Raw genomic sequence first — 21050 nt, 5'->3', positions numbered from 1 at the left:
AATAGACGAGCAGCAAATTAGTTTAGTTCAGTGAAATAGGCCTTCCGCTAGTACAGCGGTAAGTCTATGGATTTACAATGCTAAAATCAGGGGTTCGATTTCCCTCAGTGGGCTCAGCAGATAGCCAGATGTGGCTCTGCTAAAATAAAAAACACACTCACTCAGTGAAATATTTGGATCAGTGTTAGTGATCATGTATATTGAGTTGTCTTAGTACTGTTAACATGTTATTTTCGTTTGAACATTATTTATGAAGGCATATAGGGCCCAACATGGCCAGGTGGGTTAAGGCGTGCGACTCGTAATCTGAGAGTCGCGGGTTCGCATCCCCGTCCCACCAAACATGCTCGCCTTTTCAGCCGTGGGGGCGTTATAATGTGACCTGTCAATCCTACTATTCGTTGGTAAAAGAGTAGCCCAAGAGTTGGCGGTGGGTGGTGATGACTAGCTGTCTTCCCTCTAGTCTTACACTGCTAAAGTAGGGGACGACTAGCGCAGAGAGCCCTCGAGTAGCTTTGCGCGTAATTCAAAAACAAACAAAGGCATATAGATCTATAAGATGATAATGAAAGGAGCTTTTATAAACGATAAGGAAAATAAACCATTTTTTGTCTTTGGGTGAACTGAACTTTACCTTAGTTATTACAAAAAATGTTTATTGTATAACCTAATTTTTTTCGAAAATAAATGCTATTCACTTTTGTAAAGCACATATTATTTCAAGAATGTTTTTTTTTATATACAGGAAAAGGTAGTGACTGTCTTAAAAACAATCATGGAAAATCGCCCTCTAGTGTATATAAATTCTTTTTCTGTTTCATTGGTCTATTTCTGAACGCGCGACGCTTTGATCACTAAAAATTCTGAAATCGAAGAATCTTATCTTGTTTCTTCGATTTTACCTCCCAAGTCTGTAAGTTTATTTTGAACATATTGATGTACCAAGATATCGTATGTTGGTGTTTATATTAGCTTACAATGTTTTTCAAGCTCACGCAATACTAATATTTAATAATACGAGTCTTATATTATATTAATAATATATATCTTTTATATATATATATATATATATATATTGGTGTTGGATTATGTATGGTAGTAATGTCATTTATGATTTATAAATTAAATTCTAAGTGTTATGCTGCTACTGAAGTAGATCTAATCCTAAATAAAAATATGTCGTACATAATCTTTCGAAGGTCAGAAATTGTAAATGTAATGTAATTATCTAAACGTTTAAAGTCGATGTCCAGGGTTCCATACGAGTTACAATGTTGTTTATTAATATTAGTGTTTGCCATATTATGTGATAGTAATGTGTTTATGTTGACAGTGATAGCGACAGATGTAAATCACAAAGTAAGTTTAACACTAATCTTCACTAAATCTTGAGAGACTGAGTCTTTAATATTTAGGCCATGATATGAATTGGTAAAAAATACTGTATCAGGTTTATTTTAAAATAACAGCTTGATCCATCATCACATGTATAAGGGTATGTATGAAATTAATAATGATAGGTTTATGTCTTGAAATTAAAAATGAAACTAATCTGAATTTTTAAACTTTATTTCACTTAATATTTTCCAAAACTAACAAAGTTTCTTTAGTTTGTAAGTAAAATCTTCATAATTCAAATGTTAAATACATGTGTTATAATGGTTCTATGATCATCTCGCATATACTGTATCAGTAGGTCTCACTACTTCCAACATTGATTGAAAGGCCTCGTTACTAATTTGTTTTGTTCCATTGATATTATGTGGTTTTTTCTAACCTGCCCCAAGAACAAGAAGGATGGCTCGATGGTTCAGTAGTTTTCAAGAACAAGAAGGATAGCTTGATGGTTCAGTAATTTTCAATGATAAAGTTAAATTAAATTAATAAATATATTTTTTTTATCATTATAATTCTGATTTTGTAAGTGACTTAAATAACATTGATAATAGTTATAATTCACTTACTTATTGTAGTTCATACTACAATTGCTGTTCATCTAACTAATGATATAAATAATACCTAGACCTTTACTAATTCTTATATCCCAACTTCCTGGTGATCCATGGTGTGGGGAAAACATTTTGTTGACACTGGACATGACAATTACAGTGTTGTTAGATGTCATGTAGTCTTCTTTTCTTTCACTTATAATTATTAATAATAACTATCATGATATGTGATGTGTCATAGTGTGGTTTACTTTGTATTAGAATAGTTAAACAGTGTTATATCTAAATTATTTATCACAGATAATAAGTGCTATAATTTCATTGTTGTTATCAAAGTTACTGCCAATAACTTGAGATAGCTTATGAGTCATGTGCATACTTCTGGGTGATCATGAGGTGTACCCAAAGTAGTCATTTCAAAACGATTTGGTAGACAAGAGCTTTAAATATTTACAAATGTTAAACTTGTAGGTAAAACCTTGGAGTCATTGGTATTGAATAGTTTAATCTATTAAAGAGGAAGTGGAACAAAAAATCAACTGTTTGCCTAAGGCGAAACTCCCCATTTTAAATGAACTGGAAAACAAAAAGATGTAACATAAAGATTGAAATGACTTCCCTTTGCACCTAAACACAGAGGTTTAAACAAGTGTAGAGTAGCAGCTAACACTACACAAGTATTCTTCAAACATATAAAACAATTATTTGAAGAAAAAGACAACTTGGCTTTTGAGGGTTAAACCTGTTACCCTTGATATCCAAGAATGTTTCATTCAGTCACTCAAACATATCCATATTTGACAAAATCAAGCACCCGAATTAAAGTACCTTTAAGATTTCCTCTTTTTCACAGTTCAGGATGCTAACATATTTCTCGTAACTGTGATAAGAGTAACAAAACCAAAAAGTAATTAAAATAAGGCTACACCAGTGCTAGAATAAATTACAATAATAGTCTTTTAAATTCAAAATCACTGAATCCTATAATTGTTTTTCTTTATCCATATCTAATTTGTCAGTTTCAAGATTTTTATTTCATGGTTATACCTAAATCTTTCTTTCAAATATCTGTGTCATTTTGCAGTATGAAGTGAGTGAGGATTTTCTTTGCTTGGTTGTTCCAATTGAATTAATTTATATTTTTCAACATTAAAATTAATTTTTTCTTTTGCTGTCCAAATTATTAAGATGCGAGTTCTTTTGAATAAGACAAAAACTGTGAACAGCACCTGTTTTTCACAAAATATCATAAGTTTAATAAACTGTGTATTCCAAGAAATGTAGGTACATTGTGAATCTTACAGTTAGAGCTCTCCAACTATAGAAAGTTCTCATATCATTATCAATTACTTGTCTTTCTTTACTTGGCTAGTTTTTCTGCAGCTTTTAATTTATTTATTAATTCTATAAGAATTCATTGTTAATATCTGTACAGAAAGCTTTCTGAACAGTTGTCTGCACAACCTGAAAGTAAAGATCTACTGATTGAAAATATCTGGTTAGTTGGTTTAGCAAGAAACTCCCTTTTCAAAGTTAACCTGAGTATTTTTTTAAATATATCTTCTCTAGACTGTAGAAGAATGCAGTGCATAGCATAGAGTTTGATGACCAGTCATTTCCACTTCAAGTTATGATTGATTTTTGATATTCATTTATAACCATAGTTGTGTAACTTTTTGTAGAAAATATGTTAAAAAATTTTCATTATTTATTTTGAGTATAGCACACATTACATTATTAGTAAGAAAGTAAATTTGGGTAAAATTCTTTGTTAAATCAGCAAATTAAATGTTTTAAACATATAAACAGTTATAATATTGTTAGGTATGTAGCTCTTTAGTGATGTTTGTGTTAGTTATGTAGCTCTTTAGTGATGTTCATGCTAGTTGTGTAGCTCTCTAGTGATGTTCATGCTAGTTGTGTAGCTCTCTAGTGATGTTCATGCTAGTTGTGTCGCACTCTAGTGACTTTCATGTTAGTTGTGTAGCTCTCTAGTGACTTTCACAGAGCTTTGTTTTCTTTCTAACAGGTTTTCTTGATTAAGGACATTGCTGCCATATTGGTATGTTATGTCAAAAATTAGACATAACTATAGTAGAAATACAAGTAATTTTGAACAGTTCAATGGAATTCAGAAACTTGACTCTCTTCATGTTATGCCAAGTAACTTTACGTCCACTCCTTTAAGAAATGGTCACCACAAATGTCAAAATATGAACAAGAATGAAAAAGTTTTAAAAAAGTCAAAAAGAGAATTACAAAACTTGCAGAATGATAGTTTTGGACTTTCAAATGATTCTTGGTTTGAAACAATTCAAGAAGATTTGGATCAAATGGAAAAGGCTTACTTCTCTAATCAAGGTAATGGTGAAGATGTAAATTCTATTGAATTTAGAAACAAAGAGTCTCCCGAGTCAGAACCCAAAGATATTTCTACAGAAGAACTTGTATTAAAAAGAAAATTACCAAGTGCAAGAAAACAAAAAGAAAATAGACATTTGTTATATAATGAACTAAACTGTGTTGTGCATGAGGGTCATGGAAAGAATGATTTAAACTGTGCATCTTTTGGTGATGACAACTTGGTTAACACTGATCATACAATACCAGATCTTACACTGAATAGGACAGAAAAAAGTAAAAACATTTCTACTTCTGTCAGCCATGATAATGAAAGAAAGCAGGAAGCTGTCAGTGAAACTGATTCTGTGAAGTCTGAAAATGTAAATATGATCCAGCATAATATGAGGAATCATGAAAACTCTGTAAGTGATAAAGTTTTGATCGATTCAGAAAGACAAGATGGGATGGTGTTACGTATGAAAAAAGCCTTCAAATTAAATGCAAAAAAACCCAGTTCTAGAAAAGTTTCTTTGCAAAATGCAGTAAAAGATGCTAGAATAGCTTTAGCACTTGAGGATGCTGAGAACAGTGAAAACAACAGCGAACATGAACCATTTTATGGACTTCCAAGAAACTTTATGTCACTCTTAGAGAAACATCGTGGGATCACAAAACTGTACGGTAAGTTTATAATTTCATCAGTAATTATAAGATGATTCATTTAGTTCTAAGGAATTTTATTACATGTACAGGTTTTTCTCTATGTTATACATAAAGGTATTGCATACAGCCTTATGTGTACAGGTTTTTTCTCTGTATGTTGTATGTAAAGGTATTGCATACAGCCTTATGTGTACAGGTGTTTTTCCTGTATGTTGTATATAAAGGTATTGTGTACAGATTTACGTGTACAGGTTTATTTCTGTATGTTGTATATAAAGGTATTGCATACAGCCTTACATGTACAGGTTTTTTCCTGTATGTTGTATATAAAGGTATTGCATACAGCCTTACCTGTATAGGTTTTTTCCTGTATGTTGTATATAAAGGTAGTGCATACAGCCTTACATGTACAGGTTTTTTCCTGTATGTTGTATATAAAGGTATTGCATACAGCCTTACATGTACAGGTTTTTTCCTGTATGTTGTATATAAAGGTATTGCATACAGCCTTACATGTACAGGTTTTTTCCTGTATGTTGTATATAAAGGTATTGCATACAGCCTTACCTGTACAGGTTTTTTTCCTGTATGTTGTATATAAAGGTATTGCATACAGCCTTATGTGTACAGGTGTTTTTCCTGTATGTTGTATATAAAGGTATTGTGTACAGCCTTACGTGTACAGGTTTTTTTTCTGTATGTTGTATATAAAGGTATTGCATACAGCTTTACGTGTACAGGTTTATTTCTGTATGTTGTATATAAAGGTATGTGTTATGTACAGGTTTTTTTATGTACGTGTACAGGTTTTTTTTCAGGTTTATTTCGTTGTATATAAAGGTATTGCATACAGCTTTACGTGTACAGGTTTATTTCTGTATGTTGTATATAAAGGTATTGCATACAGCCTTACATGTACAGGTTTTTTCCTGTATGTTGTATATAAAGGTATTGCATACAGCCTTACATGTACAGGTTTTTTCCTGTATGTTGTATATAAAGGTATTGCATACAGCCTTACATGTACAGGTTTTTTCCTGTATGTTGTATATAAAGGTATTGCATACAGCCTTACATGTACAGGTTTTTCCTGTATGTTGTATATAAAGGTGTATACAGCCTTACATGTACAGGTGTTTTACATGTACAGGTTTTTCCTGTATGTTGTATATAAAGGTATTGCATACAGCCTTACCTGTACAGGTTTTTTTCCTGTATGTTGTATATAAAGGTATTGCATACAACCTTACCTGTACAGTTTTTTTTCCTGTATGTTGTATATAAAGGTATTGCATACAACCTTACCTGTACAGGTTTTTTTCCTGTATGTTGTATATAAAGGTATTGCATACAGCCTTACATGTACAGGTTTTTTTCCTGTATGTTGTATATAAAGGTATTGTGTACAGCCTTACATGTACAGGTTTTTTTCCTGTATATTGTATATAAAGGTATTGTGTACAGCCTTACATGTACAGGTTTTTTTCCTGTATGTTGTATATAAAGGTATTGTGTACAGACTTAGATAAAAGTTTTACATTGGAATATAATAATTTACTTTCATGAAATTATTTTTAAAATTTTAAAAGAAAGTTGATAAATTGTTAAAACCTAACTTGTAATAATCTTAAACCAAATTGGCAAGGTAGTTAAGAAGTGACTATTGTACTGAGGGTTTAGTTTTAGGTATGTAAATTACATTTGGTCAGCCTGTTAGACCAACTCTATTGAAGAAGGCATGTTAACTACAGTTTTGAATTTATTATATGTATCTAAAAATGTAGCTATCTTTAAGTACAGTAGCACTTTGTAATAGGGTTAAACAATCATTCCAAATAATACATACACTGAAAACCATCGTATTTAACAACTAAGCAAAAAACTCACTGTTCAAAGTGTTGGTTACAATATATTATATGCATATGTAGTAATATGCTAAATATATCGCTAACATTTCCAGTATAACAGTTAAAAATATTTTTAAAATAAGCTTTTTGTCTTATACCTACCTACCTGATCACATCAGTGAGGCTAGCCCCTAGATGGCTTGGACTATTACTACAAGATTTCTTCAGCTTACGTGACTGGTTCGTGAGTATTAGCATTTGGTATACCAATAAAATTCCACATATATATATACAGGTATAAGTGTTCAATGTATCATACACATCCTTAAACACCTGTTTAATCCAATGGATGGTGTTACATATTGGATAGACACATAACAATTTATAAAGTATATATGTTATTCAAATATAACATAGAAGTAACCAAACAAGAGTATTAAAAACTGTTTGCTATGAGAAGTTATGAAGTAAGAATTAAAACCACAATCACAAATTTATAAAATGAAATCCTTATTTTGTCAGTTTTATACACTTATCTGTAGACCAAAGTAAAGATTACATATATACTTATCTGTAGATCAAAGTAAAGATTACATATTATACTTATCTGTGGACCAAAGTAAAGATTGCATATATACTTATCTGTGGACCAAAGTAAAGATTGCATATATACTTATCTGTGGACCGAAGTAAAGATTGCATATATACCTATCTGTGGACCAAAGTAAAGATTACATATATACTTATCTGTGGACCGAAGTAAAGATTACATATATACTTATCTGTGGACCGAAGTAAAGATTACATATATACTTATCTGTGGACCGAAGTAAAGATTACATATATACTTATCTGTGGACAAGTAAAGATTACATATATACTTATGGACCAAGTAAAGATTGTGGACCGAAGTAAAGATTGCATATATACTTATCTGTGGACTTATCTGTGGACGAGTAAAGATTGCATATATACTTATCTGTGGACCAAGTAAAGATTGCATATATACTTATCTGTGGACGAGTAAAGATTGCATATATACTTATCTGTGGACGAAGTAAAGATTGCATATATACTTATCTGTGGACCAAGTAAAGATTGCATATATACTTATCTGTGGACCAGTAAAGATTGCATATATACTTATCTGTGGACCAAGTAAAGATTGCATATATACTTATCTGTGGACCAGTAAAGATTGCATATATACTTATCTGTGGACCAAGTAAAGATTGCATATATACTTATCTGTGGACCAAGTAAAGATTGCATATATACTTATCTGTGGACCGAAGTAAAGATTGCATATATACTTATCTGTGGACCGAAGTAAAGATTGCATATATACTTATCTGTGGACCGAAGTAAAGATTGCATATATACTTATCTGTGGACCGAAGTAAAGATTGCATATATACCTATCTGTGGACCGAAGTAAAGATTACATATATACCTATCTGTGGACTGAAGTACAGATTACATATACACCTATCTGTGGACCGAAGTACAGATTACATATACACCTATCTGTGGACCGAAGTACAGATTACATATACACCTGTCTGTGGACCGAAGTACAGATTACATATACACCTGTCTATGGACCGAAGTACAGATTACATATACACCTGTCTGTGGACCGAAGTACAGATTACATATACACCTATCTGTGGACCGAAGTACAGATTACATATACACCTGTCTGTGGACCGAAGTAATGATTACTTTGGATGAAGTTCAGTAATCTTCCATCTGCATGCTCCTCATGTTATAGGTAATGATCTCTTGTCTGTTTTTCTTCATTGATACAAAGTCATTTTTACCAGTACATGTTTATTTCATTGCAAATACATGCATTTCTATAAGGTAGAGGGTAAGTTGTGTCTTAACTGTTTTGTATTCTGATTGGTCTTTTCACTTGTGCTTCTAGTCAATCAGCTTTAAGTTGTAGTGTTTATTATTTTAGAGCAACTGTGATTATCTTAGTATTTACTCATTATGTCCTTTATATCAGATATTTATCCTTTAGAAATGACATTTTGTGGCATCTAAAGTATAGATTATGGTTTAGCTGACTATTTTTATGTTAGTTTTTTTTATTTGTTTGAAGTTTGTCCAAACTCTTTTTGAAGTAGTAAAACCAACTTATATAAACTATGAATCATGATTTAAAAGGCCATTCCAACCTGTTATCCTGACTTAGAAGCTCATTACAATATGAGAAACTAAGGGATGGAGGGAAATATGAGAAACTAAGGGATGGAGGGAAATATGAGAAACTCGGGGATGGAGGGAAATATGAGAAACTCGGGGATGGAGGGAAATATGAGAAACTCGGGGATGGAGGGAAATATGAGAAACTAAGGGATGGAGGAAATATGAGAAACTAAGGGATGGCAGGAAATATGAGAAACTAAGGGATGGAGGAAAATATGAGAAACTAAGGGATGGCAGGAAATATGAGAAACTAAGGGATGGCGGAAAATATGAGAAACTAAGGGATGGCGGAAAATATGAGAAACTAAGGGATGGCGGAAAATATGAGAAACTAAGGGATGGCAGGAAAATATGAGAAACTAAGGGATGGCAGGAAAATATGAGAAACTAAGGGATGGCAGAAAATATGAGAAACTGAGGGATGGGAGGAAAATCCAAATTACTTGTTCCTGCATAAAACCACTAACAGAGTGGATGCATATATAAGGTAGGTGATGCAGGAATGTGTAGCAAAGATTTTCCAAGTGCTCTCTTGTGTCTGATCATTTTCCAACTCAACAATTTCAGTTTAGGAGTTTGTAATAAGGGTAATGAATCAAAACTAACCCACTTGTTAGTTAAATGTAGCTGTATCTATTTTTAACATTTAAATTTTTTAGTGGACCTCAAGTAGAAAATATTTTTGTCACCACATGGTAAAAATACTACATTGTTGTGTGTTTTTAATTTAAAATAAGATTCTACTTGAATTAATAAACTTCATTAATACAAACTGAAAGTAAAAATTGAATTAAAAATTGTCAGATTGTTGGAGAGGTAAAACTTTTTTAGAAATGGGGAGGGGCTATTTTCTGCTATATTCTTTGAATTATGCTTCCTTTCATTTTAATTTTTTTTGTGTATTGCAATTTATATTAGGATACAACATATTTAAACCATGTTAAATATTTTTATGTTTTAGTATGGCAAAAGGAATGTTTATCTTTGCCAGCAGTTAAAAAGAGGAAGAATTTGATTTACTCTTTACCAACCAGTGGAGGAAAGACTTTAGTTGCAGAAATTCTGCTCTTCAGAGAGATGATCTGTAATAACAGAAATGGGATTTTTATTCTTCCTTATGTATCTCTTGTTCAGGAAAAGGCAAGTTACTAAAAACAAGTGTTGAATTATCATTACTATCTATCGTTCAGGAAAAGGCAAGTTACTAAAAACAAATGTTGAATTTTCATGACATATCTATTGTTCAGGAGAAGACTAGTTACCAAAAACTAGTGTTAAATTTTTATTACTATCTATTGTTCAGGAAAAGGCAAGTTACCAAAAACAAGTGTTGAATTTTCATTACGTATCTATTGTTCAGGAAAAGGCAAGTTACTAAAAACAAGTGTTGAATTTTCATTACTATCTATTGTTAAGGAAAAGGCAAGTTACTAAAAACAAGTGTTGAATTTTCATTACTATCTATTGTTCAGGAAAAGGCAAGTTACTAAAAACAAGTGTTGAATTTTCATTATATATCTATTGTTCAGGAAAAGGCAAGTTACTAAAAATAAGTGTTGAATTTTCATTATGTATCTATTGTTCAGGAAAAGGCAAGTCACTAAAAACAAGTGTTGAATTTTCATTACTATCTATTGTTCAGGAAAAGGCAAGTTACTAAAAACAAGTGTTGAATTTTCATTACTATCTATTGTTCAAGAAAAGGCAAGTTACTAAAAACAAGTGTTGAATTTTCATTACGTATCTTTTGTTCAGGAAAAGGCAAGTTACCAAAAACAAGTGTTGAATTTTCATTAAGTATCTATTGTTCAGGAAAAGGCAAGTTACTAAAAACAAGTGTTAAATTTTCATTGCTATCTATTGTTCAGGAAAAGGCAAGTTACCAAAAACAAGTGTTGAATTTTCATTAAGTATCTATTGTTCAGGAAAAGGCAAGTTACTAAAAACAAGTGTTGAATTTTTATTACTATCTATTGTTCAGGAAAAGGCAAGTTACCAAAAACACGTGTTGAATTTTCATTACCTATCTATTGTTCAGGACATTTAAAAGGACATTATCAAACACATTACAACTAATTATCAGGTTATGTGTGTATCATGGAGACAGAAATAAATTTCAAAGGATAGTATCAAACACATTGCAAATAATTATCAGGTTACATGTGTATCATGGAGACAGAATTGAATTTCAAAGGACAGTATCAAACACATTGCAAATAATTATCAGGTTATGTGTGTATCATGGAGACAGAATTGAATTTCAAAGGACAGTATCAAACACATTGCAAATAATTATCAGGTTATGTGTGTATCATGGAGACAGAATTGAATTTCAAAGGACAGTATCAAACACATTACAAATAATTATCAGGTTACGTGTTTATCATGGAGACAGAATTGAATTTCAAAGGACAGTATCAAACACATTACAAATAATTATCAGGTTATGTGTGTATCATGGAGAGAGAATTGAATTTCAAAGGACAGTATCAAACACATTACAACTAATTATCAGGTTACGTGTGTATCATGGAGACAGAAATAAATTTCAAAGGACAGTATCAAACACATTACACATTGTTATGGAATAGAGCACAATAAATAGTCTCTTAGTTGAATACATAAATAGATGTTCTATAAAATATCAGTTGACTTTAAATTTTAGCTCCAAACAAGTGCTTGAAAAATATTCTAAGAGTGCTTAGAAAGTGTTTGAAATTCATCTCAGCAATTCAGTATATGAATTATAATTTATATTGTAGAAGATTTCATCTTAGTATGCATTACATTAAAATGTATGATTAATCTTAAATTCTACACACACACACACACACACACACACACACACATATAAATATTCTAATTTTTTATTCTTGTTTGTAGTAAAGTCTCTATGAAACTAGTTTTTCAGGTTTTTTGTGTAAGTAAGTGCAGTAAATAGTATTTAGTTATTTATTCAGTGTTTAAAGTGGTTAAACTTTTAGTAAATTTTAATTTCGCAATTATTAGATTATCTTTTTTTGCCATTACAAAACTCAATAGAGAAACAGTTAAATTCACTTTTGATTTCTCTTCAAGTCTTTTTTGCAAATAGATTAACCTTAGATTTATTTTTTAGTCACCAGATGATTTGCTAAGAAGGAAATATCTTAAGTTTGAAAATGACGAACCTTAAATGAAATGTTAAAATAGTTATTATCAGACATAAGCTTAAACACTTGTGTGTTATAACTAACTGATTAAGAATGTAGAAAGCTGTTACAGACATAATAACATATTTATATCAGTGGAAGTCCTATGTGTCAATGTAGAATCCCCTGGCTTTAAAATAAAATGTAAGTATCCAAATATCTCTTACTTTATTGAAACTACCAAGTGTCTTCTATTTTATTGAGTTCTATTTTTGGGGAAATAAGTATGTTAACTCTGATGTTTGTAGTAACTTATTTGAATATTTTTGAAACTTTTTTTTGCAGTAATTTGAACAGAACATCAAACAGCAACATTTTCAGGTTATAATAAATACAAAACTTGAAACAAACCATAATTTGATAGTCATGTAAATTCATATTAGTTAACTATTTGTGATTCTTATTTTAACTTTTGTGTTACATTACTGTAATTTTATAGCATTTGAATTGGGTTTCTGAAAATAAATGTAATTTATAATTTTTTAACTAAAGTCAAGTATACCTATCATTGACTCGTATTCTGTGCGTAAAGACAAATATACCTATCATGTATTCTGTGCGTAAAGACAAGTATGCCTATCATGTATTCTGTGCGTAAAGACAAGTATGCCTATCACGTATTCTGTGCGTAAGGACAAGTATGCCTATCACGTATTCTGTGCGTAAGGACAAGTATGCCTATCACGTATTCTGTGCGTAAGGACAAGTATGCCTATCACGTATTCTGTGTGTTGCTTTCTCATATCTGTCAAGTACACACTTGAAGTAGATATACTGTATTTTGAAGACCTCTTCATTGAAGTCAAAATATTATTTTGTATCGAGGGAGTAATTGTTTTATTTCTATTCAAGTAAAGTGTTTTGTTTCATTTTGTAGCAATGCTGTATATGTAATTGTTTGCTGTTTTAAACTTGTTTTAGGTACGAGCTCTGTCAAACTTTGCCATTGATCTTGATTTTGTTATTGAAGAATATGCTGCCAGCAGGGGTCAATATCCTCCTCGGAAACGAAGAAAAAGACGTTCGTTGTTTGTTGCTACCATTGAAAAGGCTCACTCATTAGTGAATTCTTTGATTGAAAATAAAAGAACAGAAGAGATAGGCTTAGTTGTAGTGGATGAAGTAAGTGGTAGCTTCTATTCTATAACATCTCATAATGTACTGTTAAAAGCTGTATATTAGTGTTTGCTATAAATTTATTGTAAGTCTTATTACGAAGTAATATAATAAAATGTCAATCAACAAATAATACTTTGCAGAAGCGTAATTCTTGGCCTTTGAACATTTTTGTACTAACAGAGCTAAGCTAAGATGATTTTTAGAGCTGATGAACATATAGATAATTTCATCACACAAAAACTCTGTCCCACAAAGTGCTTGAATGGCAGTTTGTTTCCAGTATTTATTTACCTCTTCTCACGAGATTAGTTATTCCTTTTTATCGCTGCTTTCTATATGCTTAACTCTTTCTTTATGCATGTCATAAACCTTCTGCTTACTCTATTGGAATTGCAAAATTCCGATATTTCTCATGCAAGTTACGGGTCACATTCTCACCACATGTAACTCCTTATACACTCCTCTAGTGAACTATCAATTCTCTTTGACAGCATTTCAGTTTGGATGTACTATTTTGTGTTGCTTAATGTTTCATGTTTGATTTTGTTTTCTTCACAAACTGGTTATTATTTCACTTAATTTGCTTTCATTCAACCCTATTCCTATATTAGTCTGTTAGTTGTTTCTAGTTGCTTTATTTCTGCACTTGAATTTGGTGAACCTTTTCTTTGCAATGAATTCCAAAATTAACGTTACCACTTTAGGGGTTACACCAGTGACCAGCATTTTTTTTCAAGCCTCCTGTGCAGTTAACCAGATGGTAGATTTCCTGCTCTTATATGTCAAGAGGTTGAGTGTAATATTGGTCAACCTCTATCCCAGACATTGCCCAGAATATTTCTCAGCTGGCTGAGCCTATGCAGACTGATGAGGACTTTTATAGTCTTTTTCTGCCTCCAGAATTTGCCATTCCTGACCTGTGGAGTTCACTGGGTAAAATTTGATCTTTTTGGATTTTGTGTCTCAGATTTGTGATGTTGTCATCCCATTCACTTGTCTTTATTTTGCATGAACTGTCTTGTCAATCCTTTTCAGTTTTTACCATTCCCTGATTATTAGTGAGGGGATTAGCATACTCTGCCTCCCAAAAACTTCTGAAGGTGACTTAGGAAAGTTTGAATGTTGTTCTCTACTTTATTATTAAAAGTGTTAATACCCATACCAGCTGTTCTAAGATACAGACCCCTGATCAATTTGATTTTTCTTAATATGGTGCAGATTATCCATTTTAAGATCAGCAGCTGTTAGATTTCTTGTTACCTATTTAGGGGGTGGCTCTTGAACCAAATGTCAGTCTTACCCATGCCTAATATATATATTCATCTGAGTCTTATCCCTACCAATCAGTTATGGTGTCGTTCCTCCTTATACTGAGGCTCTCCACTGAAAACCTGAAGGTTTTTTTTTTCCAGATACCCTTTCTCTTCTTTCCTCCACATATCATCTTTGGATCTGACATTAGGTACATGGTTTCTTTGTTGTTGGGATCTTATAGGTCATGATGCTGTATTGACTGGGGTATGTTTACCCTTTACATATCTTGAGGTTTTATGTATGGCCCCATTTCTGTTATATTTTTGATACTGTGATGGAAACTATCCAGCATCAGGTGACATTGGTCCACCAACAATCTACCCTCACAAGTATTGTAATCCATTTGACTGTCAGAACCTAATATGCCTTCAATTTCCATTTTCCATCTTTCACGTTCCAGCCCATACCTGTTTCTTCTACTTAGGGTATTTCTTTTCATTGTCTTCCTTCATGACACACCTTCTGTTGCCAACAGTAGTGGTGAATATCCAGTGGGTTCTGGTATGGTGGGGGCTTAACTGTTTGAGTTCATTATTAGTGTCTCTTTGTCAATGATCAGTGAGCACTGTAGGTACTGTGAGAAGGATTCTTTCATTCTTCCCATCTCTGGGTTCTTTTTTCCCCATTTTCTCACCCTCTTCCTTGAGATCCCATGATTAGCTAGCATCTGTGAGAAGTGATTCAGGATTGCTCTTGCAGTGAACAATTAAATCTTTTCTTCATTTTTTCAGGGATTTTTATTGCAGTAACTTCGTTGTCTCCAAGGAAACCAGGGATTAGTGGTTGGTTATTGATTTTTTTCACCTCAACCTCTTCAAAGTGTTACCCAAGTTCACCATTGAGTCTTTTTTTCACCTCCAGGGTTGTGAATAACAAAACTGGATGTCTCTAATGTTCACCTACATACATCCATACAACCTCAGTCTCATTCTTGTTTTTTATTTATTCCTTTTGGGGTGGCATAACACCATTTGCACCATCTCTCTCCTGCTTCTCTTGCTATTCTTCTAGTTGAGTTTAAGTGGATCTGGCAGGAGAATGTTTTCCCTGATGCATGGTGCCAGGCTATTATTTTAACATTCTCAAAACCTGGGAAGGATCTTAATATTCCTTCAACCTACTGCCCAATTGATTTGACAAGCTGTCTGTGTAAGACCTTAGAGAGGATGATTAATGGTCATGTGTTTGGTTCATCAAATGAAACAACTTCCTCTCTCCCACTCAGTGTGAGTTCCAACTACAGCGCTCCACCATGGACCATCTGATTCGACTTGAAACATGACAACATCTTGTTTCTTTACTTTTTTTACCTTGAGAAAGCTTATGATACTATGTGGAGGTATGGCATTTTGTAAGAGCTCCACTCATATAGGTTATGTGGCCATTTGCCCACTTTTATTAACAATTTTTTAATGGGCAGTTGATTCCAAATTTGTGTGGGTTCGACACTTTGCCTTTCTTTTCTATAGAAACTTAGAGTCCCTCAGGGTTATGTCCTGAGTGTCACACTTTTTAGTATAAAGATTAATGCCATCACTTGGCAACTCTCTCTTACTGTTGCAAATGGGCTCTATGTCGACAACTTCCACATCTCGTATCAGTCTTCAAACATGAGGTATATTGAGAGGCAGCTATAAACTTCCCTCAGTTATTTACTAAAGTGGACAACATGAAACGGTTTTAACTTTTCTCTCTCTAAAACTGTTTGCATGCACATTTGCTGCCAACAGGGTATTCATTCCAATCCTGAAGTTCATGTTGGTGAAGTTGTGCTTCCTGTGGTTCTTGAGACAAAGTTCTTGGGGCTTATCTGTGACCATAAGCCAAACTTTATACCACACACCAAGCAGTTACGAGTTACATGTACAAGGGCACTGAGCATCCTCTGTGTCCTCTCTTCCACCTCTTGGGGGAGCTGATTGATATTCTGTGCTAAAGATATATCATGATCTCAATTGAATGAAACTGGACTATGGGTCTCTGGTTTATGGCTCTGCCAGGACCTTGGTCTTTAAGATGCTGGACCCTATTCATCATCAGGAGCTTTGGCTCTGCACTTCCACAGTCCAGAGTTTATACACAGAGTCTCATCAACCTCCTCTATACCTCTGCTGTTTCCAACTGTCTTTATTGTATGCTTCAAAACTCCAATTCTTACCACAGCATCCCACCTGGGGTTGTGTTTTCCTTCCTCAGTGGGCCATGTTTTTTCAGAACTGACGATCTACCATTGCTCCTTTTGACCTTTATATCCAGGCACAGTTGGGTGAATTGGGTATCTCCTTGGATGGCCTTGCTGCATACATACGGATGGTTCGAAATCAGGTGACTCTGTGGGCTCTGCCATGGTTTGTTGTGATTCAGTTGCTGCGAGCAGAATTTTCTCTACAGTTTGTGTTCACTGCTGAACTTTATGCCATTTCTCATAGAAGCTAAGCAGTACTCAAATTGCACTATTTGTACTGACTTGCTTAGTTCTCTACTGGCTCTGGAACCACTTTACATTAGTTCACACCCTGTTCTCACCAATATTCAAACTGACTGGCCCTTTTCTCTTTAATATCTACTTCTATCCAGTTTTTTTTGGATGCCAGGCCATGTTGGTATTCATGGGAATGAAGCTTGCTGACACTGCAGCTAAGTCTGTATACTCTGATGGTATCACTGCTGTACCTGTTCCATACACAGACTAAGGTCTTGTATTCAAGGCTCAGCTCTGCATCAGTTGGGAGTTGACTTGGAGTGAGCAATGTGAAAACAAGCTTTTCCAGATAAAACTCTCTATTGAACTTTGGCCATCTTGTTTCCATGAAGGCCAGAAAGAAGTTGTCCTAATTAGACTACACATTGGTCACAGTTTTTTAACTCATTGTTTTCTTTTATCTGGGATTGATGCACCGATATATTGTCTGTGTAACACTCAAGTCACAATAATCCACATTTTACTGTTATGCTGTTGTTACGACTCTCAACAATGGCACCATTTTAGACATGTTTTTTCCTGAAGTTTACCCCTGATGCAGGACAGTGTTATTGGCGATGGTGACACTTTCCACCTTACAAATGTTTTAGTTGTTTCAAGGCCATTGGTCTTTTTAACACTATTTAAGTTTTTAATTCAAAACTTAAGCTTTTTAACATGATCCTTTTTACAAATGTTAACAATATCACTTTTAATTTTTTTGATGGTTGTTTGACACAGACAGCCTCGTTGTTTTGTGCCATAAAATGCCAACCAACCAACGATAAGAAACTGCATTGCAGAAGATGTGGTTGGCTAAAGACACCATGCAGTAGAACATGTGATTTGCACTAAACATCGTGTAGTAAGAACATGTTTAGAACAAGTTACCACACAGCAGAAGGTGTTCTTGGCTAAAGACACCATGTAATAGAAAATAGATACAAGATACCATGCAGGCTAAGTGGCTGTAGAAATACTGAGAAAGTGCTCCATAAATCTATAACTGAAACTTTTCCATGTATAGTTGCATCAGTATGAGTTGAAAATAGCACGATAAATTCTTTAAGACATTGTGCATGACAAACCTCTTCAAACATGTTTTGCTTTGAACAAAATTTGTGATAGTATACAAATGCACAAAGAATACCAACAACCATGTATGTTGTATAAAAGTAATAATTTTTATGCACAGAATATACGGGTAGACCTGATCATCCTTCATAGATTGTACAGAAGGTATTGTTCATTGTATAAATCTACGTTTACTATTAATTATTTCAAGTGACAGGCAGTGTTATTCATTGTACAGTCCATGTTTACCATCAATTATTTCATGTCACAGGCAGTATTAATAGCTAGAATGGAACTAATAGGTACTTCTAACTGTGTCAAATGTACAGTAATAATAGGCAGACAAAAGCTGTTCGTGCATCTCAGGCAACATTATGCAACATATAGTGTGTTTGACAAGGTATATAACTTGCAATCATACATTCCATTAACCTGTTTCATTACTTAAGCAACTAGAGTGAAATATAAGTTCATGCACTTTCATACAAAGACATCAGTTAAGTCATTGGAGAAGCTCTGTGATCAGACTATTGTAATACACTTGGAAACTGAAATCCTCTTACATTAGTTGGCTTACAGAAAGCAAGAAGGGAAGGTAGTATGCTTTAATCATGAAAGTCTTACAAAAGAGCCTTTTGTGTTGGAATCTGAGCTGTAAAACTACTTTTAAGATGTATGGTTTTGAGATAGAATGATGTGGCAACAGTTATATTGAAGTTCCAAAATGATAATATATTGTACTCAACTTCTGATGCAGTACCAAATGTTTATTCTGGGAAATTATGAAGAAAAAAAACTTTTAAGTGACAAATTATAATTTTTAGCTGAGATTCATTAATGTGTTCAAATATTCATGTACTTTCATCATGATAGTCTTAAGTGAGTGAAATTGTTATGTTTTAACCATTCTAAATTTCACAATTTCATGATGATTGTAATGAAAGTGATGGATTGATAGGATGTACTTATATATTATTTCTAAATGAACTTCAGTTGTCACTATTATATGTATTTATATCAACTAACAGCAAAGTTAAATAAGTTTAGCAACACACAAATAGCTCCACATGTCCTATGGTTTAACAACACACAAATAGCTCCACATGTTCTATAATTTCTTCATCTGTTTTTTTTTTTGTACATGATAAAAAATGAATTTTTGATGGTTCCATAGTTACACATGCTTGGTGAAGGAGGAAGCCGTGGAGCTATTCTAGAAATGACTCTGGCTAAGCTACAATATGTAATTGGTAGGTACTTTTTATCTACAAACTTATGACAAAACCTTTGCAATATATAGTGGGTCTGAAAATGTAGTGAAACTCGTTATAAGTGTTTGGACATAATTAGCAGCATGACTGTAATTTAAGATTCCATTAGACATTGTGTGTATTGTTATTAAATTATTTTAGTCAAAAATAAGTGATTCTTTAACTATATTGCTAGACTAATGAATGTAACCTGGAAGTTAGGATGACTGTAGTTCACATGAAGTTTACCATATTTGTTCACCAGTGAATTCTGTCTTAAGTGTAACATAAGTCCGGATGACTAAACTTGTTATTATCTAAACAATTTCTAAACAGATTTCCTGTAACTAACAATATAATTTACGGGAACACGACACCACATTTATTTTAATCTAAAAAAAACTTGTTACTGAAGTACAATCATGTTCATGTGTGGGTCATCTGTCTGTGGAGAAGTGGGTCTACTTAACTTGCTTGTGGAGAATCATGTTCATGTGTGGGTCATCTGTCTATGGAGAACTGGGTCTACTTAACTTGCTTGTGGAGAATTATGTTTATGTGTGGGTCATCTGTCTATGGAGAAGTGGGTCTACTTAACTTGCTTGTAGAGAATCATGTTTATGTGTGGGTCATCTGTCTGTGGAGAAGTGGTCTATTTAACTTGCTTGTGGAGAATCATGTTCATGTGTGGGTCATCTGTCTATGGAGAACTGGGTCTACTTAACTTGCTTGTGGAGAATTATGTTCATGTGTGGGTCATCTGTCTATGGAGAAGTGGTCTATTTAACTTGCTTGTGGAGAATCATGTTTGTGTGGGTCATCTGTCTATGGAGAAGTGGGTCTATTTAACTTGCTAGTGGAGAATTATGTTCATGTGTGGGTCATCTGTCTATGGAGAAGTGGTCTATTTAACTTGCTTGTGGAGTATCATGTTTGTGTGGGTCATCTGTCTGTGGAGAAGTGGGTCTACTTAATGTGCTTGTGGAGAAAGAATCATGTTTATGTGAGTTTGCCATCTGTCTATGAATGAGTATGTTTACATCATGTCTTTATGGAGAATCACGCACATATCTATCATCTGTCTGTGGAGATGTAGGTCTACTTAACATGTGCACATGCCTTATCTGTTAATACAAAAGTTGGTCTACTTAATTTGATTGTTGTGAATCATGTACAGTTCTATCATCTGTCTAGTGAGAGGTAAGCCTACTCAACATGTTCATATCTCACCTACAAGTATGAAAGTTGGTCTATTTAATTTGATTGTTGTGAATTATGTACAGTTCTATCATCTGTCTAGTGAGAGGTAAGCCTACTCAACATGTTCATATCTCACCTACAAGTATGAAAGTTGGTCTACTTAATTTGATTGTTGTGAATTATGTACAGTTCTATCATCTGTCTAGTGAGAGGTAAGCCTATTCAACATGTTCATATCTCATCCACAAGTATAAAAGTGGGTGTCTACTTGAATATTAATTGTTGAACGTCACCTCTCAAATAAAATGCCAGGTAGTTAGAAGTGTGTGCTTATTTTGTATGTATCTTGTATTTACCTCAACATAGACATAACATTAATGGTAAAAGCAGTTGAAGCCATTCTATCCTCAGCATAAACCTAA

General features: G+C 33.3%; 1 protein-coding gene across 1 annotated transcript in view; it reads left to right on the top strand.

Moving 5' to 3' along the window:
• The first annotated feature begins 777 nt into the window (after positions 1-777).
• The window catches only part of LOC143251841 (helicase POLQ-like), a 91632-nt gene continuing 71359 nt past the window's right edge, over positions 778-21050 (top strand). Inside the window, exons 1-5 of the mRNA XM_076503100.1 lie at positions 778-913; positions 3979-4973; positions 9981-10159; positions 13132-13332; positions 19353-19428. Of these exons, the coding sequence (XP_076359215.1) occupies positions 4019-4973; positions 9981-10159; positions 13132-13332; positions 19353-19428 (1411 nt within the window). The 5' untranslated portion in view covers positions 778-913; positions 3979-4018. The remainder of the gene's footprint in view (positions 914-3978; positions 4974-9980; positions 10160-13131; positions 13333-19352; positions 19429-21050) is intronic.

This window comes from Tachypleus tridentatus, chromosome 6, assembly GCF_004210375.1.
Source record: "Tachypleus tridentatus isolate NWPU-2018 chromosome 6, ASM421037v1, whole genome shotgun sequence".
NCBI classification, from domain to species: Eukaryota; Metazoa; Arthropoda; class Merostomata; order Xiphosura; family Limulidae; genus Tachypleus; species Tachypleus tridentatus.
Note: the sequence above shows the minus strand (reverse complement) of the source record. Positions and strands in the feature narration are given on the sequence as shown.